At 42.0% G+C, this 27,892-nt stretch overlaps 1 protein-coding gene across 1 annotated transcript; it reads left to right on the top strand.

Annotated features, from left to right (window-relative positions):
* Positions 1-27,892, top strand: MCUR1 (mitochondrial calcium uniporter regulator 1). The gene is made up of 9 exons (XM_046005601.1): positions 1-555; positions 8,540-8,677; positions 12,697-12,800; positions 13,617-13,718; positions 15,867-15,908; positions 16,610-16,681; positions 21,287-21,340; positions 23,740-23,854; positions 24,692-27,892. The coding sequence occupies exons 1-9, from the start codon at positions 126-128 to the stop codon at positions 24,745-24,747; spliced, it is 1,113 nt and encodes a 370-aa protein (XP_045861557.1). The 5' UTR covers positions 1-125; the 3' UTR covers positions 24,748-27,892.

The raw sequence follows: 27,892 nt of genomic DNA, 5'->3' as shown, positions 1-27,892 counted from the left end.
CCCCTCCCGCCCGGCAGGAAAGGGTGGGCCCGGCGCCACCCTACACGCAGCTCCTCCTGTGGATTCGGGACTGCGCGGCGCGCGAGCGGAATGAGCGCGCGCCCGGGCCTGTGACCGCTGTGGCGATGGACTGCGGCTTCGTCGCGGGCGGGAGACCGAAGCGCCCGCCGGGCCGCCGGCGGCTTGTGCTCTTCCTGCCTTCAGGCCGCTGCGGAAGCCCAGACGGCCGCGGCGTCCCGGCGCGCCACTGCCTGTCAGTGCTGTCCGTGGGTCTGGGGGCGCTGAAGTCTCGAGCCCCGGCGGCCCCCCGCGGCGCATCACGTGCCTCCCCGCTGCTCCTCCTCCTGCTCGTGCCCTCCCCGCGCCTGGCCACGGTCGCCCCGCGCCGGCCCCTCGCGGACCGGGAGCGCTCGCGCCCGGGGCCCTCTGTCCCCGCTGCTGGCCGCGGCGGCGCGGGAAGGTGCCTGCGGGGCCTCGCCCCGGGCGTCGCCTGGGCCGCCGGCGCCCTCCACCTGTGCCGCGGCCGGGTGGCCGCCCTCACTTCGTCCAGGAGAGGTGAGGGCCGCGCGGCCGGGACAGCAGGGGGCTCGTCTCGCCGGGCCGGGGGCGGGACCAGCTTTGGCTTTGACCTTCCGGGCAGGACGGGACGGGGAGGCTCGGCGACCCAGAGGTCGGATGAGTCGAGGTCGCCGCGCTTCTCCGGGCGTGGGACGAAGGTCTGTCTGCGCCCGCCCAGGTGACTCGGAGTCCGGGGCACAAGGTGTGTTGGCCGCAGTTGGCCGGGATGCCGGGAGGGGCTTGCGCGATGGGCAGGGAGCTGGTGCTCGCCGGCGGGTGGAGCCGCCGGATGGGCGCCGGTGACGCGTCCCTCGTGTCGCCACTCGGGTGCGGGCGACTGCGGGAGAGCCTGCGAGATTGAGGAGCGAAGCTCTGGGAACTGCAGTTCACTTCCGACTGTCGTGGATTTATTAACTCACTGAACACTAGTTGCCTGTTCTGCGGTTGGCTGGCGCTTTTCTGGGTACTTGGGAAAAATCAGAAAAGTCTGGGACCTTCACGCTAGTACCGGAGATGATGTAGATAGATAGCTACAATCTATGTGTACGCATATCATTTACATGTGATTGCGTACGGAAGTGAAAAATGGAGGTGGTAAGGCTTAGGAAGTGAGGTGGGCCCCCAGCAATGAGCTTAAATGGGGTTATCAGAATAGTTTATATTGAGAAGGTGGCATTTGGTTAAATACTTGAAAGAGATGAGAGCAGTCACAGCCTTGCACAGAGATGAGGAAGTCTGAAACATGCGCATTTTACTAAATAGCAAATTGTTGATGAAAATATCATTTGGAGTAATTGTTACTAGCAAAGGGCAAAAATACCACTTTGGGTGGTCTGTCGTATCAATCCATAGCCATCAGTAACCACACTGATGGCTCCCCCCCCCCATCTTTTTCTTAAGAGAAAAGCCCAGTAAATGTTGACTGTTTTTTGGTTTTTTTTTTAAGAAATTTTTCCGTCGTGTCTTTTTTTTTTTTTTTTTTAAGATTTTGTTTATTTGACAGAGAGATCACAAGTAGGAAGAGAGGCAGGTTGGGGGGGGGGAATGCAGGATCCCTGCTGAGCAGAGAGCCCCATGCGGGACTCGATCCCAGGACTCTGAGATCATGACCTGAACCCAAGGCTGAGGCTTAACCCACTGAGCCACCCAGGTGCCCTGTGGACTGTTTCTAAAGTATAGAAATATCCATGTCTGGGGAAAGACTGGGAGGACAAAAAAGTGAAGGAAGGAAGCTTTACATACAAAGGGTGGGGAATGAGTGGTGAACTCTGTGAGTGTTCTGCAGTAATTATGAGTTAGAGATGACTTTGATCTTTATTTCAGTACTTCTGTCTTTTCTTGCTCTTTTTTTTTTTTTTTTTTGATAAGCTGGTGACTTGTGATTTATTTTCATCTCTTTCAAGACTTTGGGGCAAAAGGGAAGAGTATTCTTTCTCATGAGTTTTCTGATTTTGTCAGGAAGGTGGTACTATTGAATTAGGCTCAGAGGATCTGATTTCTTCACAGAGTGAGGATGGATGCATAAATACGGGGAAACAGCCAAGATACAACACAGTTAAGGAACAACCATCAGCAACTGAGTTTTGTTTCTTTACTTTCAACCTAGTGATTTGTTCGGTGCCGCGGTTCTCAGTAGGGCTACTGAGACTTAAGGATGTTGTGAGTAGTAAGTTTGTACTTGGTTTCCTCCTCCGTTCAGGCCTAACTCCGGGCTGCTTTTGTGTGTGTGTTTTAATATCCTTTTGATATTCTGAAGGTCCCTCCAAGGGAGAATTACGCATTGCACTTTAAACTCCATTTACTTGCTTCCTGGTTATTAGTGGGAATTCATAGTTCTTGGACCTCACTTTGTCGTCACAATAAAGGAGGAAAAATGAGTCAGAGGTATTCTAAGTGCCAAGAGTATTGCTCCTCCTCAGGCTTCGCCCTTTGACAGAAGGCAAGATGGCATTCAGCTTCCATCAGCAGGGGTTGGCTTGCCAAGGGAGAAGGGGCCAGACCTTTTCAACACTTTTCAGATGACAGTACATAGTTTGTTGAAGTAAGCTTACAGTTGAAATGAATTCCAGTAGTAGTTGTTGTTGTTGTTGTTTTATTTGACAGAGAGATAGAGCACAAGTAGGCAAAGCGGGAGGGAGAAGGAGAAGCAGGCTCTCCACTGAGCAGGGAGCCCCATGGAGGGCTCCATCCCAGGACTCTGGGATCATGACCTGAGCCGAAGGCAGCTGCTTAACCGACTGAGCCACCCAGGTGCCCCTAATTCCAGTTGTTTTGAACAAGAAAAAAATCTGCAGCATCTAAATTAGAATTAGCTCTTGCTTAGAAAGTAGTCATGATAGTTTATTTTTGGAATGTGTGTGTGTGAGAGAGAGGGGGGAGATGTTTTAAGTCACACAGATGATTAATTTGGTACTAGAAAAACCCCACCACTCTTCACTAGCCAGTTCTAGACTCAAATTGTTTTCAAGCTTCCTGACCCATGGGACAGTTGAGCACAGTTTAAATATGGGTGGGTTAGCCTCTAGAGGGCCCCTTGAGAGATTCGTTCATTCATTCATTCATCACTGCTATTTCTCAAGCTCCGTCTGTTCTGTGATCAGGCAGACCTTTGGGGTCTCTTCTCCTGGAGACCAGTTTTGTCTCAGACTGGGGTTAATTTAAAAAAAAAAAAAAAGAGGGACGAATGAAAAAAGAGGGACCAGATTTAACTGAGTTAATTTATGTACATAGAGAAGGTCGTAGGTGAAGAGGTGAAAGGGGCTGATTGCAAATTTTCTTTCTAGACAGTCTCATGATCCAGATCAGAGAGGTCTCTTTCACAGTTACTTCTGGCCTGCAGTTGGCCAGGCCCTCTGCTAGATGCTCTAATGTGAAAATGACTAAGACTGGCTGCTCTTGGGATGTTTGGACCTAGTAGATGATACAGACGTGGAAACAGTATGAGTGCTGTGATAGAGGTGTCTGGGCAGGGCTGAGAACACAGATAAGGAGCAATCAAGGCTGCCCTCTGACCTGGGTGGACTAGCAGACTGTACCACACAGTGTAGCATAATTCCCTACCCAGAGCGTAATGTTTACTTAGCAGATTGTAAAATTAAATGAAGAGGGGTTGAAATGATGCTAAAATTTGCCAGTTGAAAAAGGGGGTCAAGCCAGACATCAGGATAGAGTACCAGGGTATACAAGTACAGGACGGAGAATAACTTAGGTGGCGAGAAAGAAAGATGAAAGGGTAGGTGTAGGCTAAATTAGGACAGGCTTTGTATTTGTGTGCCTTGCCAAGGACCTGATACTGTAGGCTAGTGGTTCCCTGAATGTAAGGGCCTTTTTTTTTTTTTTTTTTTAAGATTTTATGTATTTATTTGATGGAGAGACACACAGCAAGAGAGGGAACACAAGCAGGGGGAGTGGGAGAGGAGAAGCAGGCCTTCTGCTGAGAAGGGAGCCCTATGCAGGGCTCCATCCCAGGATGCTGGGATCATGACCCAAGCTGAAGGCAGACGCTTAATGACTGAGCCACCCAGGCACCCCCCCCCCCCCGCCTTTTTTAAAACCATTAAACTCACACATTCATCTAGCAGTTGTTGCATTTTACATTTTGCCAGTCTGCAAACAGTGCTTGTACAAAATGATTGGATTTCTTGCACTTGACACTGACTGGGACCCTCTTTCCAAGGTGGGAACCATTGCTCTAGGCTTCTAGACAAACATCAGATCTGTAGGGTTCTGTCCATGTCATGTTTTTGCTTACATGCAGTTTCCTTTAGAGTGTTTAGAGGTGAAGGATTGACAGTAGGAGCTGATTAGCTGAAGTAGCTTTCCGGTCCCTTAGGGGATTTACCTCAGACTTAAACATCGAGTTAGTAGTGACTGTTTAGTAGTCACTATTATTTCTTTCACCACTCTTCTACAAACCTGGCATCATAGAAAAGTAAAGACAGACATGTAGTAAAATTTCCATGTAGCTATGTTTATTACATTTAAAGGAAAGTTTTTAAATTTTATATTGCCCATCTCTTTTTTTTTCTTCTGCAGTCAAAATGTCTTTTATTGTATGATTGTAAGAATAAGGAGCTATTGTGGTTAATTGTCGTTTCTGGATGGAATTACTGGTTGGCATTGCAATTCTTACATGTTTTTTAAACTATTTTTATGGTTCATGAAATACAAAAGCCAGAGAACCATTCCCATGCTACCGTCTTCAAATGAGCACCTTGAAACAAGTTTACAAGATGAGTAGGATCTGTGGCTAAATGCACAGAAATTCATAAGAAAGGTTAACATACAAATTATTAGAACGCATCCCTCTAAAGATAGGTTTTTGTAGAGACATCACAAAGAAGACTATTGACCAATACCCCTTATGAGTAAAGACAAAAATCCTCAACAAAATACTCAGTAAATCAAATCCAGCTATATGTAAAAAAGGAGTATATATCATGACCCAAGGGGATTCTATCCCAGGAATAATAGGTTCATTTAATATCTGAAAATCAATTCCTGTACCATACCATATTTTAAAAAAACAGAAGAAGAAGAAACCATGTGATCATCTCAGAAGACAAAGAAAAGGAATTTGGCAAAATTCAGCACCCTTCATGAGAAAAAACCCTTGGCAAGTTAGGAATGGAAGGAGCTTCCTCACTAATAAAGGGCATCTGTGAAACACCCATAGCTAACATCATACTTAATAGTGAAGGATGAAAGTTTTCCCTCCAAAGGTCAGAAGCAAGGATGTCTGCCATCACCAGCCATGCAACATTGTACTAGAAGTTCTAACTAGTGCAAGACAATGAAAAGGAGGAAATAAAACTATCATTGTTCACAAATGATATGACCCTGTAAGAAAAATCTAAGGAATTCACTAAAAAACCTCTAGAGCTAATTAACAAGTTCAAGAAGGTTGCAGGATACAAGATCAACATAAAAAGCATAACAAAAAAAAATCAGTTGTATAACTCTACACTAGAATGAATAATCTAAAAAACAATTACCTTTATAGTAGCATCAAAAAGAGTAAAGTTCTTAGGGACAAATTTAACAAAAAACACACAAAACTTACAGGACTGACCCTTGAACAGCACAGGACTTATGAGTGCCAACTCCCAACAGTTGAAAATCTGTGTATAACTTCTGAGTTCCCAAAATTTAACTACTAATAGCTTACTGTTGGCCAGAAGCTTTACCATAACAGTCAATTAACACATTTTATATATAACATGTGTTGTATTCTGTATTCTTAGAATACTGTAAGCTAGAGAAAATAAAACTTTAAGTGGACCCATGTGGTCTAAACCTGTGTTCAAGGGTCAGCTGTACTGTGAAATCTATATAACATTATTAAAGAAATTAAAGACCTAAAGAAATGGAAAAACATCCTATGTTCATGATTAGAAGACTTTGTACTCCCCCAAGTGGATCTACAGATTTTAAAAAATCTGAAAGTTTCAGGTGGCTTCTCTGTAGAAATTGATAAGCTGATGGTAAAGTGCATAATGGAAATGCAAGGGACTCAGAATGGCCAGTGAGATCTTGAAAAAGAACAAAACTAGAAGATTCCTTTCCGGATATAAAAACTTACCACAGAGCTATAAGTCATCAAGAAGATGTGTCACTGGCATAAGGACAGATATAAATCAGTGGCATAGAGTGGAGAACCCAGAGAAGATTTACTGTCAACTGATTTGACATGTTCCAAGATGATGCTGAAACAACTGGATATCCACATGCAGAAGTCGAAGCCTCATCTCACACCACGTAAAAGTTAACTCAGATGGATCAGACACCTATATGTAAGTGCTGAGACTGTGAAATTCATAGAAAAAAAATGGTGTAAATCTCTGTGTTCTGGAATTAGCCAGTAGTTTCTCAGATACGACACCAAAAGCACAAGAACAAAAATAAGCTGAACTTGATTAAAATTAAAAACTATTGTGTTTTGAAAGGCACCATCAAGAAAGTGAAAGCCAGTCCACAGAATGGGAGAGAATATTCGCAAAGTATATATACAGTAAGGAACTTGTATCTAAAATGTTTAAAGAAGGGTACCTGGGTGGCTCAGTCAGTTAGGCATCTGCCTTCTGCCCAGGTCATGATGCTGGAGTGGCTCCCCGGTATGTCTGCTGCTCCCTCTGACCCTGCCCCTTCTCGTGTTTTCTCTCTTACTCTCTCTCAAATAAATGAATAAAGTCTTCAAAAATAAATAAATAAAATGTATATATGTCTTTAGATTTTTATTTATTTATTTGAGAGGGACCGTGCACACGCAAGAGAAGAGAGCACCAGAAGCCACCAACCAGGGGAGGGGCAGAGAAGCCGAGTTGCTGCTGAGCAGGGAACCTGACACAGGACTCCATCCCAGGGCTCTGGGATCATAACCTGAGCCAAAGTCAGACGCTCAATCAACTGAGCCACCCAGATGCCCCTAAAAGTATATAAAGAGTTCTTAATGACCAACTCAGTAACAGAAAGATAACCCAGTTTTTTTTTAAAAAGATTGATTTATTAGAGCATGAGCAGGAAGAGCAGAGAGAGGGAGAGAGAATCTCAAACAGACTCTGCACTGAGCTTGGAGCCTGATTTGGGGCTCAACCTCACAGCCCTGAGGTCACTACCTGAGCTGAAACCAAGAGTTGGTCGCTTAACCAACTGCCACTGAGGCACCCCAAAAGATAACCCAATTTTCTAAATAGGCAAAGGGTCTGAATAGGTGTTTCTCCAGAGATAGACAAATGGCCAATAAGCAGTGAAAAGATACTCAACATCATTAGGCATCAAGGAAGTACAAGTCAAAACTGCTATCCCCATGTTTATTGCAGCATTATTTACAATAGCCAAATTACGGAAGCAGCCCAAGTGTCCATTGATGGATGGATAAAGAGGTGATATGTATATATATAGATATAGATATACAGATACAGATACACAGATATAAAAAATCTATGTTTGTAATAGGCTGTTAGTCAGTGATAGGAAAGAATGAAATCTTACCATTTGCAATTTTGTGGTAGAGCTAGAGGGTATTATCCTAAGTGAAATAAGTCAGATAAAGACAAATACTGTATAATTTCACTCATGTGGGATTTAAGAAACAAAAGAACAAAGGAAAAAATGAGAGACAAGCCAAGAAACACTCTTAATTATAGAGAACAAATAAATAAGTAAATACCATAGTTGAAGAGACATCTAAAAAATAAAAATAAATTTCAGTGGGATACCACTTTATACCCACTAGGATGGTTATAATAAAAAAGACAGACAATAACAAGTGTTGATAATGTAGAGATTGGAACCCTCAGACACTGCTGTTGGGAATGAAAAATGGTGTAGCCACTTTGGAAAATAATCTGGCATTACCTCATAAGGCTAAACACAGTCACTGTGTAATGCAACAATTCATTTTCTGGGTATATACCCAAGAGAACTGAAAACTTGCTCACACAGAATCTCATACACAGATGTTCCCAACAGCATTGTTCATAGCAGCCAAGAAGTGGAAACAACTCCGTAGGTAAGAAAAAAATTGGTATATTCCTAAAACAATGATTCAGCAATAAAAAGATACAAAGTGCACATTAATAATAAGGCAGATGAACCTTGAAAACCTCACCTAAGTGAAAAAAACCACACACAATACCACATCCCTTATTCTATTCTTATGTGATGCCCGGAGTAGGCAAGTCCATAAAGATAATAGATAAGGGATTGCCTGGATTTGAGGGAGTTGGGAGATTGGGGCATGATAGCTAAAGGGTATGGGATTTCTTTTTGGGATAAAGAAGATGTTCTAGAGGACTGTGCAGAAGGTAGCAGAACCCTTTAGTAAAGATAAAGTTGAACATTTGAAATGGGCAAATTGTATGGTGTGTGAATTTCATCTCAGTAAAGCCCCAGCCAGGTAGGCTTTTGAGGGATGCCATATTCTTTCATGGCTTTTGTTTACCATCATCCTGTTTGAGCCTAATTGTTCTTCACATTCTAGAGCTAAGCCTCTCGGCTGGGAGCCTGCAGCTGGAGCACAGGAGAGATCTGGAGCACAAAAGGCGAGATTTCACCTCCTGTGGGAACAAGAAGCTCTACTTTGACACCCACGCCTTAGTGTGTTTACTGGAAGAAAATGGTAATCCTTTGGTGGGTCGCTCAGGGCCACGGAAAAACACTAAATGATAAGTTCTCCTGATCTTATCTAACTTCTATTTCTCTTTGACATTTAAGTCTACAGATGATCTTTTGGTCAATCCCTTTTTTTTAAGTTTTTTTTTTTCTTTTTAAAGATCTTATCTATTTATTTGGCAGAGGAGAGAGAGAGAGATCACAAGTAGGCAGAGAGTCAGGCAAAGAGAGGGAGGAGCAGGCTCCCTGCTGAGCAGAGAGAGTCCGATGTGGGGCTCCATCCCAGGACCCCGAGATCATGACCCAAGCCGAAGGGTTCTTATTTTTTAAGGACATTTTTGCTTCTGCCGGACCAGTTGAGACTTCTTGTATACATTTTCTCTTTGTCCCTGAGAAGCATATTTTTACAACATCTCTCTGGAGGTAGAGTGTTACAGATAACAAGTTAGACACAAGTTAGCAAAACTCAGGAATGGTTTCTAGGGCACTTGCCTGATACACAAAAGTGGTAGTTTTGTTACTGTGCGTGTTGTGTGCATTAAAAATTGTTATGAAATTAAAATATTGCTGAGCAGCAATTGCTAATTTCAACTTGTGGGGTTTTTTTAATAGTTCAACTAATATTTTCCTCATCACGATTAATGTAAAAGATGCTCTTACATATATGACATTTATTGAAAGTGGATTCAGTGCATAGATAACATCCTCTTTGAATCTTCTCTAGACAGACCCGTTCTAATTCTCTGTATTGTGAGTCTTCACGCACTCCAGATCCTGCCCCAGTTGTACGTGTTCGTATCTGCAGAGCTACTCTTGAGCTGAGCTCCATTCGCCAGGGCCAAGTAGGTGGCGTGAGCTCTGTGCTCACCTGGGGAGTTAGAAGCTCTGGGTTCAAGCTCTGCCAGAGGCTAGCTGCAAAGTGGGGCAGTTCTCTCATCCTTCCCAGTTTCTTTTTTCTTTTTTTTTAGATTTTATTTATTTATTTGAGACAGATAAAGTGCATGAGCAGGGGAGAAGCAGAGGGAGAAGCAGACTCCCTGCTGAGTGGGGAGCCCAGTGCAGGGTCGCCGAGATCACGGACCTGAACTGAAGGCAGACACTTAACCGACTCAGCCACCCAGGTGTCCCCGTCCTTCCTGGTCTCTATCTCCTCATCTCATTAGCAGGGTGGGCACAGTAAGAATTCCAAAGGGTCCTTTGAGTATTAAAGGAAATACAGTGTACATGAGTGCACTTCAGAAAAACTGTTAAGTACCATATCATAGTCTTCATTGCTTTCCTTCTCAAACTTGAAACATTAGGCCTTTTTTCACCAAAACTTCTTTCGGTTCAGAATTTAGAAAAGTAGAATGGAAAAGAGAGGCATCAGAAATTATGTGCATAAGCAGAACTCTTCCTGCTTTTTTCCTTTTTTCTGTGGATCTAATGTTCTTGCATTCAAAGTAACCCATTGTAAAAAGCCATATTGGAGAGAATGGGGGTGTTTCTCTACACAGTGGGGTTTGATGAGAGTAAGGGAGCATCATAAATCTTGTTAAATGGCAAGGTAGCAGCAGTGGGCTCGAGATGGCCACAGATCTTTCTCCCGTTCACTGGTGGGGTTTATTTCTCCTCCCCCACCAAAAAAATCTATTTTTTTACTTTTGATAAATAAAAAGTGTTCACGTTTAAAGTGGGATGTTTTGATAGATGTACTTCCTGCTTTTCTTCATTTCAAACCTTGACACATGAATTTTTGCGTATCTCAAGACCAGTGTTATGGGGACCCTGCCAAGATGTAGAGCGTGAGGCCTCTTAGGTGAATGATGGATATTTAAGATGCTATAGGGGAGGGCCAGAAGGACCTGTCCAGGAGCACTCCCACCTTCCATCCTTACCTTCTCCAGAGCTGCGTCTCCTGCTTCACAAAACTTCCTGCGTGTCTATAATCTCTCTAACCCTGATGGTGTCTTGTTCTCTCATTCCTACGGAACATTATTTTTTTTTTTTAAAGATTTTTATTTATTTATTTGACAGAGATCACAAGTAGGCAGAGAGGCAGGCAAAGAGAGAGAGGAGGAAGCAGGCTCCCCGCTGAACAGAAAGCCCGATGCGGGGTTCAATTCCAGGACTCTGGGATCATGACCTGAGCGGAAGGCAGAGGCTTTAACCCACTGAGCCACCCAGGCACCCCCTACAGAACATTATTTTGTATCTGGTAACCCGGTAGGTTTTCAGACCTAATTTCTGCTTTTTCTTATCCCTTTCTCCTCCCATAGGTGGTTATAAATTATAAGGCTGTGGAGTATATTAGCAGCATAAGTTCTCTGCTGGTCTCTTTTTCTTTTCTTCATAATTGCCAAACCTAACTATGTTTAACTAGAAACACTTTTTCATAAAGTTTTTAATTACATTTTCATTTTCAAAAAATTTAGGCAGAAGAGAAACAGGAAAAATATTCTGAATCCCAGTACCCCAGAGCAAGCCAATGTAACCTTTTGGTGGGTAACCTTTTGGATGATTTTTCCTGATGCACATGACCCACATATTGAAAATCAAAGGAGTTTGAATAAATGAAGGGAATCGGTCTTTGGAGGTCTTTTTGTCTCTTTCAAATCTCTTTGTTTCTTATTATAGTTGGGAGCTACGTGGGTGGCTCAGTCCCTTAGGACCCTTGATTTTGGCTCAGGTTAGGATCTCAGTGCTCAGAGCTGGAGATCTTGGCTCCAAGCTCAGCAGGGAGTCTGCTTGAGAGTCTCTCTCCCCTTGCCTACCCTCCCCCTGCCCCACTCGTGTATGTGAGCAAGGGGGTCTGCACTCACACTCAGTAAAATAAAAAAAATTATAGTCAGGGCGCCAGGGTGGCTTAGTGGGTTAAGCGGCTGCCTTTAGCTCAGGTCATGATCCCAGTGTCCTGGGATCGAGCCCCACATCAGGCTCCCGGCTCAGCGGAGAGCCTGCTTCTCCCTATCCCTCTTCCTGCTGCTCTGCCTGCCTGTGCTCGCTCTCTCTGTCTCTCTCTGTCAAATAAATAAAATCTTAAAAAAAAAAAAAAATAGTTTCTGCTTAATTGCATCCAAATTGTATCACTTAAAATTTATGCAAACAAATGTGCCTTTAATTACAAGAATCAGTAGATTCTTCTGTAGTTCTTACAGGTGGAAGTATTTAATGAAAAAAATTACTTTCCACGGTCTTGGTTTTAAGCACTTTATTAGAATTGCCAATGTGAAATATAAGTTACTATCTAAAGTTATTTTTTTATTTCCAACTTTTAAAAAATTTTAATATAAATTCAGTTAATTAGCATATAGTGTTTTATTAGCTTCACAGGTAGTACTATCTAAAATTATTAAACACAGTAACACTGCTGAGTTAGGTCTTTCAATTCAGCATCTGAGTTTACTGAGTATCAAAGCTATATATATTTTTTTCCATCCTGGTCCCCTCTCTATAAGTGACTGAAGAGACTTGTGGAGGAAAAATAAAAAGAACAGATTTTTCCTTTTAACATCAGGTGAATTAATAGCTAAATTACTAGTTGTCTTTATATGGTCAATAATTTGATGGATTTATGCTGGATGTGAAATAATTGAGCTTTCCTACTGAAGTAAATTATTCTTTACTAACGTGTACATTTTAAAATAGGGAAATCGAGTCATAGAAAATTTAAGCCACAGGGAAGGAAATAAAGATTACCTAGAACTTTTGTTAAGTTACAAAAGCAGTAAATTGCATCTGTAATTTTGATCTTGCTTTCCTTTCCTTGACCCCGCATTGCAGGCTTCCTCTGTGTCATGAGACAGTCTCAGGAAATAGAATTTTTTGCAGCTAGGTAGGACGGTAGAGGACGCCAGCCCAGCCCTTTATCTTTACATGTAGAAATAGAGGTGTCAGGCTTGTCCAGAGAGACAGACACAGCACAGCCTGGGATTCCAGTCTTCCTGAATTCAAAACATTTTCTCCCCTTCTGTGAAGGTTTTTTTTCTCTTTTTTTTCCAACAAATAGAGTCTCCAGAGTGTGACTGTCTTTGTGTGTTTGCTTAGGCTTCACCACCCAGCAAGCAGAAATCACTGTCTCTGCTTTGGTCAAGATCACGGACGCCAACATGGACATCGTCTACAAGGATATGGTCACCAAGGTGCAGCAGGTTAGCTTTGTCGGGGCATGGTAGCCAATTTAAAGTCTGAAGTTCGGCTGTTATTTGTAATACGTATTTTTGGATAATATTGTATTGAAAAACATATAGTATTCTTTAAGATTTTGTTCATTTATTTGAGAGAGAGAGAGAGAACAGAAGCAGGGGGAGGGGCAGAGGGAGAAGCAGGGCTCTATCCCAGGACCCTGGGACCACGACCCAAGCTGAAGGCAGACACTTACCAACTGAGCCACCCAGATGCCCCAAAAGGCATAGTACTTTTAGCCATAGTTGAGAGGGAAATGATCCTAGTGGTATAAAAAGTAGTTTATTCGAAGGGTACCTGCGTGGCTCAGTCGGTTAACCATCCGACTCAATCTCAGGTCTTGATCTCAGGGTCGTGAATTCAAGCCCCACATTGGGCTCCACGCTGGGCACGGAGCCTACCTTAAAATACATATATTTGTATTTCTTTTTTCAAAGCTATCTTCTCAACTGTTGTAGAGTCATGTTGGAAAACTCAGCTATGTTTGAAAATAGACTCTTGCAGTCCACCGTACCAAACACACAGAGATGCAGCTAGGATCACAGCAGTGCGTTCTCGAGCTGCTGGTCCTCAGACCGCTGCCCTTTGAACTGGCTCACTTGATGGTGATACTGGACTTGAGCCTTTATTCTTCTCCTTTCTTCATTCTGGAGTAGAGGACGACCGTGCCGAACCTCTCTCCTCGTGTCCATGTTCTCCTGGTTTCTCACTAAGATGATTCCAGGTAGGAGGCAGACATCCTAGGCCAGCCTAGGTTACATGTTTCGTTTCTCTTTTCCTAGGAGATCACCGTTCATCAAATAATGTCTCAGATTGCCAATGTGAAAAAGGATATGATTATTTTGGAGAAGAGCGAATTTTCAGCCCTCAGAGCAGAAAATGAGGTAAAACTAAAGAGCTGCTCGTACTAATAAAATGCTTGCTGTCGAGACATTGAGACATAAATGCATGGACAAAAGTGGACAGGTTAGATGTGTTTTCACCAAGTGTCCACCACCAGATCAAGACGTGGTATATTCTAGCACTGCAGAAGCCTGCTAACCCCTGCTAGGAAGACCCCTATATCCTGTGTCACTGTTGACTGGTTTTGCCTTTTCCAGAACTTCATCTGGGGGAATCCTGTGGTGTGTCTTAATGGTGGATTGGTTCTGCTCATTGTCTGTAGTGTTATATGAATGTGCCACGTTACTCTACTGTGATACACGCTTGACCCCTGAACAACACGGGTTTGAACCAACCAACCAACCACTTACACAGTTTAGTCAGTGTTTTCTCTTTCTTATGATTTTCTTAATAATACTTGCTTTTCTCTGGCTTTCTGTATTCTGAGAAGATGGTATGTAATACACATAACAGTCAAAATATGTTATCAGTAAGGCTTCTGGTCGACAGTTAGGCTATTGAGTTTTTGGGGAGTCAGAAATTACATTTGGAGATTTTCTTTTTTTTAAGATTTTATTTATTTATTTGACAGAGATCACAAGTAGGCAGAGAGAGAGGGGAGGAGCAGGCTCCCTGCTGAGCAGAGAGCCCAATGCCGGACTTGATCCCAGGACCTGAGATCTGACCTGAGCCAAAGGCACAGGCTTAACCCACTGAGCCACCCAGGCACCCCTAATATATGGAGATTGTTAAGGGGGGAGGTGATTAGTGCCCCTAACCCCCTGTGTTGTTCAGGGGCCAACTCATATTAGAATTGTTTCCAGCTTCTGGTTATCACGAAGTGTTGCTGTAAAATATCCCTTGGTTTCTGGGGGGGTTCTTTTGTTTGTTTGTTTTTTTAATTCAGTTTAGTTAACATACAGTGTATTACAAGTTTCAGGGGTAGAATTTAGTGATTCATCACTTAATATATAACACCCAGTGCTCATTACATCACGTGCCCTCCTTAATGCCCGTCACCCAGTTACCCCATCTTCCCAGCCCCCCGGCCCCTCCAGCAACCCCCAGTTTGTTCCCATGATTAGGAGTCTCTTATGGTTTGCCTCCCTCTCTGTTGTTATCTTACTTCATTTTTCCTTCACTTCCCATATGTTCATCTGTTTCTTAAATTCCACATATGAGTGAAATCATGGTATTTGTCTTTCTCTGATTACTTATTTCACTTAGCATAATACCCTCTAGTTCCATCCACGTCGTTGCAAATGTATCCCTCGGTTTCTAAAGTGTGGCGTTCGGCACTGGAGTGAGTGCTGTGTTTGCATCCTTCCTTTTGTTTTCGGTCCTAGCTGAAGTCTCATAAATGAAGTCCATTTATTAGTGGTTCATCTTAGTCTTATGAAAGGCCTTCTAGCAAAAGAGTCCTTTTGCTACAAAACAGTAGTTTGAAACTCTCACATTTGCCCTTGAAATCGGCTATTTGAAGGCAGAATTTGTTAAAAGAAAAATTGAAGAAGGTATAAAGACAGCAGGGCCTCTGGAGGCAAACGTGTATGTTAAAAACAATGTGTTACTGGGGTGGCTCAGTCAGTAAGCCTCTGTCTTGATCTTGGCTCAGGTCTTGATCTCAGGGTCGTGAGTCATGATCTCGGGGTCATAAGAAACATGAGCCCCGCACTGGGCTCCACACTAGGGAGCCTACTTTAAAAAAAATTAAACCGTGTTACTGATTTTTATGTAACCTTCAGGATGAAACTGATCTCATTAATTATTTATTTGGACAGAGCAAGAGAGAGAGGGAACGCAAGCAGGGGGAGTGGGAGAGGGAGAAGTAGACTTCCTGCTGAGCAGGGAGCCCGATGCAGGGGCTGGATCCCAGGACCCTGGGATCATGACCTGAGCTGGAAGCAGATGCTTGACGACTGAGCCACCGAGGCACCCAAGTAGGCGCATGTGTTGTGATACCATCCTGGTATGACATAATCGTGTCTGCTCCCAAGACTTTTCAGCTCATGCTTCATTCTGAATGCAGCTAGAACTGTGCATGAAAACATGTTCTAATGTATGTTTATTACCAAGTTTTAGGTATTTTTTTCTAACCTTCTAGCCATATCCTTGACTTGTTGTTTGTTGTTTTTTTTATGTGTTCTTAGAAGATAAACGTGGAGCTACATCAATTAAAACAACAAATAATGGTGAGACCCTCACTCCTCCTTGCGTGCTTGTGGGCAGTTACTTAAACATAGTAATAAATACCATGTCAGAAGTTCTTTAGGTGTTCTTAAAAACTTAATCCCATGTTGAGCATTTGTGTAATACGTCTCAAAAGTACACACTGGAAGGTTTAGCTAAGAACACAGTGAATAAGTTGGTGAGGTCTGTAGACAAATTCATTAAGAAAATTATGTTCTAGGATGAATGGAGTTATTATCTTTAAATTAAATGTTGAAGTTGCAACATATGGAGCCTTTAGGTTCTGTTAGAACAGACTGGGTTTAGAGAATTACATGTGATTTCAAAGTGCTGACTGTGCCAGCTGTCTGATTTCTTTTTTTTTCTTTTTTTTTTAAGTAGAAAGGACATGGATGTTAAGGAAGAAAAGGTTGTGATGAGTGTTAGAAAGAAGGCTTTATTTAAACCAGAATTTCATATTTTCCTCCTTTGAGTCCTTCTCTGCTTTCCAGAGTTGGCCAGGGAACAGCTTCAGTCATAAATTCCATAAGGAGGTTACACTGGGAGTCTCAAGATTAAAAGCAGCAGGAACCCACTCTGGCCTGACTTACGCATCAGCAGGCGTTATTTGTATAATGACTGGGAAGTCCCAGGCTTCACCACCCAAGAGGGTTTCCATTTCTCACTTTGGATTTCTTTCTCTCTTTGTTTGCCCTCCTGCCAGGATGAAGTGGTCAAAGTCCGAACAGATACCAAGTTAGACTTCAATCTAGAAAAGAGCAGAGTCAAGGAATTGGTATGTTTCTTTATTAAAAACAGAGTGTGAATTCATTGCTTTGTAGGATGGAGTGCTTGGTCTGGTCTGAGTATATAGACAGGTCACCTGTGTATTGTTGATAGACACGGTTTTCTCTTTAATTGTATTCTAGCTTAGAGCTTAAGTTTGGTACTTTGAAAAATATTTTTTGAAATATTTTTGAAAAAATATTGATACTTTGAAAAAACTTTTATTGAAAAATAAAATGAAAATCTTGGGAGGTGCCTGGCTCCCAATCTTGGGTCAGTCGGTAGGGCGTGTGTGACTGTTGATCTTGAAGTGATGAGTTCAAGCCCTGCATTGTGTAGACATTACTTAAAAGTAAAACCTTATAAAAAATGAAACTCTTGGTCAAATCAAGTTTGAATCTCGTTTTATTTCAGAGAGAGAGAGACTAAATTATGTGTGACTTAGACATTACCAAAGAAATCAAACCGAATCTCACCCTAATTCATCTAACTTAAACCTCCACAGGTCCAGATTTTTCTAAAGTTAAGTTGATCATCTGCCTTGAATAATATTAAATTTAATTCTACACTAAAATTCAAGATTAAAGAAATTTCCATATAGTCTTTTAAAAAAAATTTTTTTAAAGATTTTATTTATTTATTTGATAGAGATCACAAGGAGGCAGAGAGGGTGCAGGGTCCCCACTGAGCAGAGAGCCCAATGCCCGGCTCGATCCCAGGACCCTGAGATCATAACCTAAGCCAAAGGCAGAGGTTCAACCCACTGAGACACCCAGGCGCCCCCATATAGCCTTTTTTAACTTTTAAATAGAAAAATCTTAATGACTTGATTGCATTATTTCCAAATGCAAATTCAAAACAATTTTTTAAGTTACACTAAATTGAAAATTTTAATTATGAAAAGTACTTCTGTGCATTTGCTACCAGAAAGATCTCAGAAGAGGCGCCTGGGTGGCTCAATTGGTTGAGTGTCTGCCTTTGGCTCAGGTCATGTTCCTAGGGTCCTGGGTCCCTCGTCAGGCTCCCTGCTCGGTGGGGAGCCTGCTACTCCCTCTCTCTCTGCCCTTACCCCTGCTCATGTGTGCACACACACTCGCTCTCTCTCTCTCTCAAATAAATAAATAAATAAATCTTTAAAAAAAGAAAAGGGGGTCTCAGAAATGTAGGCTGTAAGTAAGTAAGTGGAAGGGCACTTGCCCCTGTGTGGTTAACTTGTGGGATTGTGTACAGGACCCAAGAAAGCTGTGCAGATATAGTTCTGCTGCCCTTGGTTTTTCAAAAGTAATGCATGGAACTACTATTTTTTTTTCTGAGTTTGCACAGCAACACTTTTCAATTTTTTGTTTTATTCAGTTATAATTGACATAGACGGCATTCGTTAGTTTCAGGGGAACAACATGACGATCCGCTACATACACTGCAGGGTCGTCACCACCGTAAGTCTAGTTACCATCTGTCATCACACGTAGGTACAAAATTTTTTTCTTGTGATGAGAACTTTTGAGATCTGTTCTCTTAGCAACTTTCAAATAGTGTATTGTTACTCACTGTAGTCTCCATGCATGACATCCCAGGACTTAACTTATTTTACAGCTGTAAGTTTGTACCTTTTTTTTTCCTAAAGAGTTTATTTATTTATTTGACAGAGATCACAAGTAGGCAGAGAGCCAGGCAGAGAGAGAGGAGAAAGCAGGCTCCCTGCTGAACAGAGACCCCAATGTGGGGCTCAATCCCAGGACCCTGAGATGGTGACCTGAGCTGCAGGCAGAGGCTTAACTCACTGAGAGCCACCCAGGCGCCCCTCTAATAATAATGTTGAGTTGCCTCTAGTGACTTTTAACCCATCTATCTTCTTGTTCAGGCTTTATTTGAATTTGATAGCAGTGGTTAGATACCTTCTTTATTCTTAGAATAATGAGAAATGGGCTGTGTGAGGCATATTATAACTAACACGGAACTGGATTCACATGTAGAAACTGGGTATACGCAGTTGTTCATTGCTTCCTGGTTTTTCATAGTTTGCTTTTAACCAAAATGTACTACAATGACAAGTGAAGCTAATACTGAAATTCAAATAAGTACTTAACTCTATTTTGGAACCACCTCTGGATTTCAAGAGTTAAGCTGAGCTTTGTTGTACAAAATCATTATTCCCATGTCACCTGTCTTTCTTGTCTCAAAAACCACTTTCAACAGTAAAGATTAATTCACCTAGCATCACTAAAATATTTAACAGGTGCTAGTGTATGATTAGTCTCTAGAAAAGGAAAAAATTTTTAATTAGGATGAATAATACTTCAATGCAGTAGTAAAATACTTAAATTAACATAAAATCTATGACAGATGAAATATCCAAACTTTCTTTTTGCCTCAGGTGTCAAATGGTTCTGCATAGCACTGTTACTTAGAATTTTAATTTCAAATTCCTCTAAAATGCTCTTTTTTAACCATTTTAACAGATTAGATCTTTTCAATTTAAATTCAGTTAACATATAGTGTATTACTAGTTTCAGTGATTCCTCAGTCTTATTTATATATTACCCAGTGTGTATTACATCACGTGCCCTCCTTAATGTCCATCCCCCAGTTACCCCATCCCCTGCCCCCATCCCCCAGGAGAAACTCTCTTTTTTTTTAAATTTTTTTTTATATTTTTAAAATTTTTTTAAAAGATTTTATTTATTCGGCAGACAGATCATAAGTAGGCAGAGAGGTAGGCCGGGGGGGGGGTGTGGGGGGAACAGGCTCCCCGCTGAGCCGAGAGCCTGCTGCGGGGCTCCATCCCAGAACCCTGGGATCATGACCTAGCTGAAGGCAGAGGGTTTAACCCACTGAGCCACCTAGGCACCCCAAGGAGAAACTCTTTTAATTACCTTTGACCTTATGGGTTTTGTACTTAGCAAAAAATCTGAATGCACTTGATTTAGGAAGATGCCCATAGCTAAGAGCTGTGCACCTGCTGAACATGGATGAAAGCCCGTGAGTCGATGGGACTTACTAACCTAGCTGAGAAGTGGTTCTTGGTCATCCTAAACTGAGAAGACTTGAGTACAGGACAGCGTGTATATTCCGTGCACATCGGTAAAGAGGAGTGACGGGACCTTCCCTCTCCTTGTTGAATACAAGTTCTGTTTCAGTTCTATAACTGGTGCTACTTACAGCCAGTTTCAGAGCAGTATGGCCTCTAAGCCACTTTGGGTTACAGGGAGATAGAGTCACATAGATGTTAATTTAAAAATCACGGCAGGGCCAAGATTGAGGCTTGGCTTTTCTCTTGTGACGGGTGAATACTGACTGAAAAATCCGGTCCACCCTGCCCTCTTGTGGCATTTCGATGCATAGCTCCTTCCTTTTCTAAAACCCTGAAGTTTAGAGACAGAGATCAGCATTCTTTGGTCCTGATTGGTGCTTGGTTTGGGGCTTGGAGGTTTTTCTCCAACTTTTTAAAAAATTTTTTTTAAATTTTTTTAATTTAAAAACTTCTGAGCAATATTATTTCTTATACTGTAGCACCCTGATAGTCCACGGGAACATTTTATAGCTAGAAAGTTTTCTAGATACTTAAGCACTAATTTTCTCCCCTATCATAGTGGTACCTTATTGAAGAATTAAATGCTAATTTTCATTTGCTCAATTAAATCCTAATACCCACTGCTAAGGAGATGTGTCTGATTTTGGTCTCAATGTCAACAAAATTGCACTAAATTTTTGCATAAATGTCAGTAGCGCCCCCCCCCCCCCCCCCCAAGTCAGTAACCAAAGGCAAGATACCATTTTGATTCTGGGGCATGTTGGTCAGTTCCTTCAGTAACACTGGATTGTGACACACCCAAGTGGGTTGTTGTTTAATTTAAATCAACATGTGATGGTTTAATGCTTATTTTGTACCAGTGTATTTATATTGTATCTTTAGGCAATGCCTGTCACATAAAAATATTCCTTGAAACTATTTTTCCCCCAATTTTATAACATTCCTAACTTTGTCTAAGCCTCAGATAGTGACCAGTTTTGTGATTATGACAGGTTACCTCCCAAACTAAATTGTTCCCCACTTTTGCAACTCTCTCAAAAGCAAAAAGCACACGATTCAGCAGCCATGCAAACTGGTGCCTGCAGAATGCTGTTACAGTAGTGGGAGGGGCCAAATGGCATCACAGCCAACAGATGACAGGAGCAGAGGGGAGAGGTGAAAGGTGACAAAGGGAATCCAGATACTGGAGCAGTGAGTTGCTTAGAGATAAGACTCTTCAGCGGCACCTGGGTGGCTCAGTTGGTTAAGTATCTGTCTTCCCCTCAGGTCATGATCCTGGGGTCCTGGGATGAGCGCCATCATCAGGCTCCCTGCTCAGTGGGGAGTCTGCTTCTCTCTAGGCCTGCCGCTCCCCCTGCTTGTGCACTGACTCTCTCAAGTAAACAAATAAAATCCTCAAAAAAGGAAAGAAACTTTAAAAAAATACATCTAAAGGAAAGGGGCAAGTAGGCTGCTTGGTTCCAGATGTGATGTCTAGTGTCCTATATTCTTGGAAGTACTGAGACCAGAATATTTAAGGCACCAGAAAAGGAGAGAGAGGAATAAATCAGAATCTGACCTATGTTACATGTTCGTTGGTTTCAGTACTCGTTGAACGAAAGGAAGCTGCTGGAAATGAGGACAGAAATGGTGGCATTGGTAAGAAATGAGACTACTTTTCGTGGTCATTGTTTTCATCTTGGCTTCATCCCACGTGTGGTTACTGTCCTTTGTAATGATGTGTTATGGGAGGGTTCTCAAGTTTTGTGTCCTAGGGTGTGTTTGGGGTTTTTTTTCATTGTGGTAAAGTACACATAAAATTACCATCTTAACCATTTGTAGGCGAACAGGTCAGTGGCATTAAGTACATTCCCATCCTTATACAACCATCACTGGCACCCATCCGCAGAGCTCTTTATATCTTGTAGCCCTGAAATGACCTGTTACATGCTAACTCCCATTCCCTTCTCCCCTGCCCCGGCCTACCGCCATTCTGCTTTCTGTCTCTATGAACTGACTGCTCTAGGAACCTCATAGAAGTGGAGTCACACAATATTTGTTTTGTGATTGACTGACTTCGTTTAGCATAATGTCCTCAAGGTTCATCCATGTCGTAGCCTGTCAGAATTTCCCTCCTTTTTAAAGCTAAATAACATTCCATTTGCGGATAGACCACATCTGGATTATCCTGCCAGTGGACACTTGGGTTGCTTTCATCTTTTGGCCGTTGGGAATCATGCTGCTTTGGGCGTGGTTGTGCCAGTATCTGTTGGGAGTCCCTGTTTTCACTACTCTGGGGCAGGTACCCAGAAGTGGGGTATCCTAAAATTTTCTTGGCACTTAATAGAATGTTTGTTTATCTTCATGAAAGTTTAAATCCCAGTGATTGAAGAATAATAAGGAATGGCGATTTTTAAAATTACTTTTCAAATTTACGACATGCTTTACTTTTTTTCTGCCTTCTGTTACTTGGGACCTCTAAAACGTGCAAGACACTTCCATCAGAGAATAATAGAATATTCCTCTGGAATATGTTTCTGCTCATCCAGACCTCTATTTCCTTGTTCATTACCAGACCTGTTAGCCATAAGGAACTATATACAAATGACCCTTGAACAGTAGGGAGGTTAGGGACCCTCCCACATAGTCAAAAATCTGCATATAACTTTTGACTCCCCAGAAACTTAACTACTAATAGCCCACTGTTGACCGGAAGCCTTCCTAATAACATAAACAGTCAATGAACACATATTTTTTATGTCGTGTGTATTATACACTAAAACAAAGTAAGCTCTTATTAAAATCATAAGAAAGAGAAAATACATTTATGGCACTGTACCATATTGAAACAAACCAGGTGTAAGTGGACCCATGCACTTTAAACCATTGTTAAAGTGTCTGGGCACCTGGGGGTCTCAATGGGTTAAGCCTCTGCCTTCAGCTCAGGTCATGATCTCAGGGTCCCGGGATCGAGCCCCACATCGGGCTCTCTGCTCAGCAGGGAACTTGCTTCCCCCTCTCTCTCTGCCTGCCTCTCTGCTTACTTGTAACCTCTCTCTCTCAAATAAATAAATAAAATCTTCAAAAAAAAATTTGTTAAAGGGTCAATTGTACTTACTTGTCTGGAATATTTAGTGAATTATTTTTGTGCATTAATGAAATGTTACAACCCCTTTATAACATCAGCCAAACTTGCCACACTTAGAGGATGGTTGTGTATCTAGTTTAACTGTATTGTATTTGGAAAAGAACACAAATAAACCTTTGGTATAACCACGCCTCATATTAATAAAATTACTTGGTGTTTGAACTATGAAAGAAGAAAAGTTTAAAATGTGAATAGGAATTGTGTCAAGGCAAATACTGTTGCTTTTAGATTATCTAAGATTGCATTCACTTTTTATTTTCGTTTTTTTTTTAAATTTTATTTATTTATTTGTCAGAGAGAGAGGAAGCACAAACAGGGAGAGTGGCAGGTGGAGAGAGGGAAAAGCAGTCTTCCTGCTGAGCAGAGAGCCCAAAGCAGGGTTTGATCCCATGACCCTGAGATCATGACCTGAGCCAAAGGCAGACACTCAACCGACTGAGCCACCCAGGCGTCCCTGTGTTCACTTTTGAAAGCATTTTTTGTATACCTCTCATCAAGAGGGAAAAAAATGACATACCTTTGTTGTCTTTGAGTACAGACTGCCTTTTAACTTTAACCTTAATTTGTAGACCAGTGTATCATTTACAGAAGCTCTTTTTACATTTTCACATTTGGTTGTCCTATGTGAGGACAGGGCCAGTGGCATCTGTTTTGGGGTTTTGGTGAGGTTTTTTTTTTGCTTTTTTTCAAATTAAACAGTCCCAGAGACAGTAAAGGCCCTGAACAACGCAACATAACGTGAGGATAGTGGAACTGAAGCTAAAGCCCAGGTCTCCCTAAGCGTAGGGAGCGTAGCCGTCTTTCCCCGGGACTTCCCGCTGCTGCGGAGGGCCTGTGGGATGGCGGGAGCCGAGGGGATGGCAGGTGTATCCCAAATGGTTTAATGCTGTGAATCTCTTCATTTTGAAAGCATGCCCAGCAAGATCGGGCTGTCACCCAGACAGACAGGAAGATAGACACCGAGGTCGCTGGCCTCAAAACCATGCTGGAGTCACACAAGCTCGATAACATTAAATATTTAGCAGGTAAGCTCTTTTGCGTCTCCATAGTTCAAACAAGTGGAAAATACATAAAATTTGGAAAATAAATCAAAGACAGATACTGCATTTCTTCAATTCTAACACATTTTTTTTTCACCTTTTAACGTCTCTGAAATTAGGAGGCAGGTAATCATTTCCGATAGCTGGAGTATCATACAATAATCGGTATTTTTTTCCTTAGTCGTAAAATGACGGGCTTTACAACTGGTGGAATCTTGAGTTTTATAAGATACTGTCATTGAACTGTCGTTACTTGGAATTTTTTTTAGTGAAATTCGAGACAATATTTTATGGATGGAAGGAAAGGCTTTTGAGTTGCGATCTTTCTGCTTCAATTGGAGACACTCCTTGTAAGGAGTTATTTTGGTTTTGTCATTTTTGAGCCAAAAAAGGGAATGAAAATTCACATATAAAAACAACTAGGTGATTATTGTAATTCACATTTAACATTTTGGATTAATCAATATATTCAAGTTATAATAGCAGTTAGAAGTGGAATTTTGTTGGTGACGTTTTAAAGGGTGTGTCCCTCTATAGTACATACACATATCCTTTGTGATCACAGAATTTCTGAGGTTCATTGAAAAGTTTCGTTGACTATTGGATACTTTTCTACTTTGAAGACGATTGCAAAGAGTGGAGTGTTTTAGTAGGCGGGTGTCTCGTTGAATGTGCACCTTACATGCGATCTGAGTTTCTTGAGTTGGTTTTTCTGTTGGGTGGATAGGTGGATAAGCACCTGTATGTTTTCTTAATAAAACGTTTATCTTTAAGTAACTCTCAACACAACTAATACTATGCTCAATTTTTTTTTTCTTACAGGATCTGTATTTACGTGCCTAACAGTAGCTCTGGGATTTTATCGCCTATGGATATAACAAAATGTCTATTTAAAGAGATTCCTATTGTTCTGCCTTAAGAATACCAGATTGCTGGGCCTCTTTGCCCCCCCATTTCCAGATTTTAACCCTAGTTTTGACTTAATATATATTATTTATTTTATGCAGATTGTGGACATAAAACCAAGGAAAGAAGTCTTAATGGTTCCTTTCGTCTTTTCTGTTTAGTTGCCTTTGTACTGCTGAGTGGTGGTGGACAAAACACGGAAGACCCCACTCAGCCGGACCAGTGAACTTGGTCTAACCTGTGGGACGTGCCAACAGTAAATATTTACATAACCCTACAATTTTCAATCTTCTGTTCACATAGAGGATTTGGGGGGTCTCCATTTAAAAGGCACAACGACTTCACTAGGTGCTAAAGAGCCACCGAAACTAAACCGAGAGCACCAGACCCTTCCCCTCAGCCAGTGCCCACGTTAGGGGGCAGCGTTTCAGCCCCAGTGGATTGGTGTGCTAATGACTCACCTGTACTATCCCCCTAAAGCAGTTATTTTTCTCTTAATTTCCATTGTCTTAGTAAGTTTTCATGGTTATTTTTCATGTGCCTTTCAGCCAGAAAATCTTGCTGCCTGATGAAATTTTGTAATCATTATAAATGGGGACTCTGGTTTTGCCTCTCAGAGTGCTAGATTTCTCTCCTACCCTTACACTTTGTGTGTGTGTGTATCTGTGTTCCCGCTGGGGTTCTTACAGAGAAGGACATTCTCGTGTTATTTGAATGACCGGTGTGGGAGAGAATAAGCATTTTAAAAACGAGAACGTGGAGAGCGTGTTTGTGTCTTTCTCTGCATACACGCACGTGCATGTGACCTGGTACAGTGGAGAAACCACACGGGCACTTGTTGATCAATGCTGATAGAATCGGTAGGATAAACCATCCGCTGTCACTGTTGGAACCGCATTAGCAAAAAAGTTACCTTTGTCCTTTGGTGTCTTTCTAAACTTCAGAAAATGTCAGTGTCTTTATTTCTTTTTTTTTTTTTTTTTTTTTTGAAACACATGTTTAGCACAAAGCTGCTGAACTCCAGATGAGCCTGAAAATCGAGTACTTTGGCATCAGTGGTATCAGTTTCAAAGTGAATAATGATTTGATTGTTTTAAACTTGATCCAGAATTGTCTCAACAGCTTTGTAAAATACTGTAGCCCTTTGTGCTTCCACGTTCAGAAAGGATCCCCAGAAAATACTGCACATTGAGCACTTACCTTAAGTATTACAGATTTAAATAAATGACATCCCATTAAGACCACATTTGCAACTACTTAATATAACTATTGTTAGTAAGAGCTTGGAGAAAGGGCCTGGAGCACAGACACTCCTCCAAAATCAAACGAATCCCCAAGAGGAAAAAAGCACTGTATGCAATTATGTTTCAAAGCAAACACTAACTTGCATAGGTTAGAACCAAGCAAAGTGACCTTCCTTCCTGATAAAATACTTGAAAATATCGTTCAGTGGGGTGACACTCTTTTATCCGCCAAAAGTATTCCAGATGACATTCCTACTGGTTTACACTGGCTGCAGCAGTCACTTAATTTAGGCCTTGGATTTTGGTGTGTAGTTTTCTGCAGAACAGACTCCCAGTACCCGCAGTGCCGGGAACAATGGCTCAGGTTGCCTGCATATATGGACGTTAGGAAGGTTCAGGACTGTGTTCCCTTTGTTTGGTCAAACGCATTCTATTTGAAAAGCATATGAGCCAGAAATACAAGCATACCCTTCCCACTGCTGGCTGGCCCAGACTTCTGTGAACACCGGAAGCATGCTGGGACTGGACATAGTGGGACAGCTTTCTGACCTAGCTCGGTTCTGAGGGATTCCAATTGCCTAGGAACTTAGGCCTTAGCCTAATTTCAGAAGGGGGAGGATGCCTGGCACAACTTCCAGGTAACCCAGGCCATAGCACCTGGGAAATTCACCAGGGCCAGGTAGCACACACGTAACCTGCCTTTGCTACAAATGCCCAAAGCAGAACATCAAATGAACAGACTCTGGCTTTCCTTTCCATTCTTGGGGGGGTGCCTCTACATTCCTACACTCTGCTCTCCCCTGCCCTTTCCTTGTTTAAAGAGCCTAAACTCCCAATTCTCTGTCATTTCCTGTTCCATTAATAAGCAAAACCTGTCTGTCCATACCATTCTTTACAGGACACAGGATTTTGATTTCTGGGCTGTTCTTACTCCTTAAGCTGCTTTTCTACCTTAATATCTAAGAAAAATAAATCTGAGTGTATTCATTTTTTCCCTTAAGTATGCCAAGTACCTCAGTTGTGAAGTCAAGTTCAAGAAGAAAGGCTTGACTCAAACCAGACATCTTGCTGGAATTTGTCTCGGAACACTCTAAAAATAAAAATCCCGAGCCGGGCTTTTCCCTTTCTAGCTGCACAGAGTGACGTGAGCCTCCCTCCCCGTGTCCCGGCCTCCAGCCGCCTCCGTCGCCGCCTCTGCCTGTTACTTAACCATTCAGCATAGGCGCGCTCCCTGCCACACACCCCCCCCCCCCGCCACCCCACCCCCACCCCCCGCCATGCTCTGTTGATAGGGTTGGCATCATTTCTGAACAAATAACACATAAATGGTACTACAGAACTCATGTCTAGAAAACTTGGGCTTTACCGTATGTTTATCAAATTTGTGGCTTTCCTGACACTAAAGAGAACATGTTAAACAGAAACCACTTAGCTTGATGTACTATTTGTGTTTGAGAATGTTGAGCCCTTCACTGGAATTTTGTTTTGAAAATATCTGTCTTTCTAGATTTACATTCATGTTCTTCCGATTCTGTTCTTTTGATTATAATCCAAATCAATTTATTAACCATTGTATCACTTAACCGAATAGTCAGTTACATATTGTTATATGAGTGGGTATAATATTTTTATTATGGAAAATATTTAATTGTTTCTATGTAACTACTACACCTCTCATTTGAATTACCCAATGAATTGGCACATCGAAAACAACTTCTGCCTGCACTGTATTTTAATGTTACTCCCTCCATTGTGTATGACAGCGCCGGTGTGTTACCAGAAAATACCCGAAAAAAGGGGGTTTGTATAGACGATAACTTTAACAAGTAAAGTGCTTACTTGATTTGCAAAATAAATTTTTTATTCAAAAGAA

Source organism: Meles meles, chromosome 5 (assembly GCF_922984935.1).
Source record: "Meles meles chromosome 5, mMelMel3.1 paternal haplotype, whole genome shotgun sequence".
Lineage (NCBI taxonomy): Eukaryota > Metazoa > Chordata > Mammalia > Carnivora > Mustelidae > Meles > Meles meles.
Note: the sequence above shows the minus strand (reverse complement) of the source record. Positions and strands in the feature narration are given on the sequence as shown.

Coding starts and splice junctions, on each gene's coding strand:
- MCUR1 (XM_046005601.1), top strand. CDS start 126: ATGGACTGCGGCTTCGTCGCGGGCGGGAGACCGAAGCGCCCGCCGGGC. Junction 556..8,539: donor CCTCACTTCGTCCAGGAGAG/GTGAGGGCCGCG, acceptor TTCACATTCTAG/AGCTAAGCCTCTCGGCTGGG. Junction 16,682..21,286: donor AGAGCAGAGTCAAGGAATTG/GTATGTTTCTTT, acceptor CGTTGGTTTCAG/TACTCGTTGAACGAAAGGAA.